Source organism: Myotis davidii, unplaced genomic scaffold (assembly GCF_000327345.1).
Source record: "Myotis davidii unplaced genomic scaffold, ASM32734v1 scaffold604, whole genome shotgun sequence".
Taxonomy (NCBI): domain Eukaryota; kingdom Metazoa; phylum Chordata; class Mammalia; order Chiroptera; family Vespertilionidae; genus Myotis; species Myotis davidii.
The window spans coordinates 181,001-181,482 of NW_006294875.1; the positions used below are offsets into that span (position 1 = coordinate 181,001).

At 43.6% G+C, this 482-nt stretch overlaps 1 protein-coding gene across 8 annotated transcripts in view; it reads left to right on the forward strand.

Annotated features, from left to right (window-relative positions):
- The window catches only part of TXLNG (taxilin gamma), a 56,060-nt gene that overhangs the window by 28,850 nt on the left and 26,728 nt on the right, over window positions 1-482 (forward strand). For all 8 annotated transcript variants that reach the window (XM_015567619.1, XM_006769427.2, XM_015567623.1 and 5 more), the window contains one exon: window positions 1-153. This exon is cut by the window's left edge and continues 48 nt beyond it. In XM_015567619.1, the coding sequence (XP_015423105.1) occupies window positions 1-153 (153 nt within the window). The remainder of the gene's footprint in view (window positions 154-482) is intronic.

Sequence of the window (482 nt, forward strand, 5' to 3'; positions counted from 1 at the left end):
GTTCAGAGGCAAATGAAGATTCTGCAGAAGAAGCAAGCCCAGATTGTGAAAGAGAAAGTTCACTTGCAGAGTGAGCACAGTAAGGCTATCTTGGCAAGAAGCAAACTAGAGTCTCTCTGCAGGGAACTTCAGCGTCACAATAAGACGTTAAAGGTTAGTTGGTTCTTTGTTCTGTTTTTCAGGTGGGACTAACGCAGTTTTTTATAATCAGCATGTACCTATCTAATCTAATAAAAGAGAAACATGGTAATTGGCATACAACTGCTACCCTTCCCATTGGCTAATCAGGGAGATATGCAAATTAACTGCCAGCCAAGATGGTGACCGACAGCCAGGCAGCTTGAAACTAATATGAGGCTTGCTTGCTTCAGTGACGGAGGAAACCAACATTCCCCGCCTGCCTTGCCGGCCTCTGAGCTTACAGTTTGAAACATTGTAACAAATATAGAAGCTAAACAAAACCCCAGAAACCTGCTTTCAGC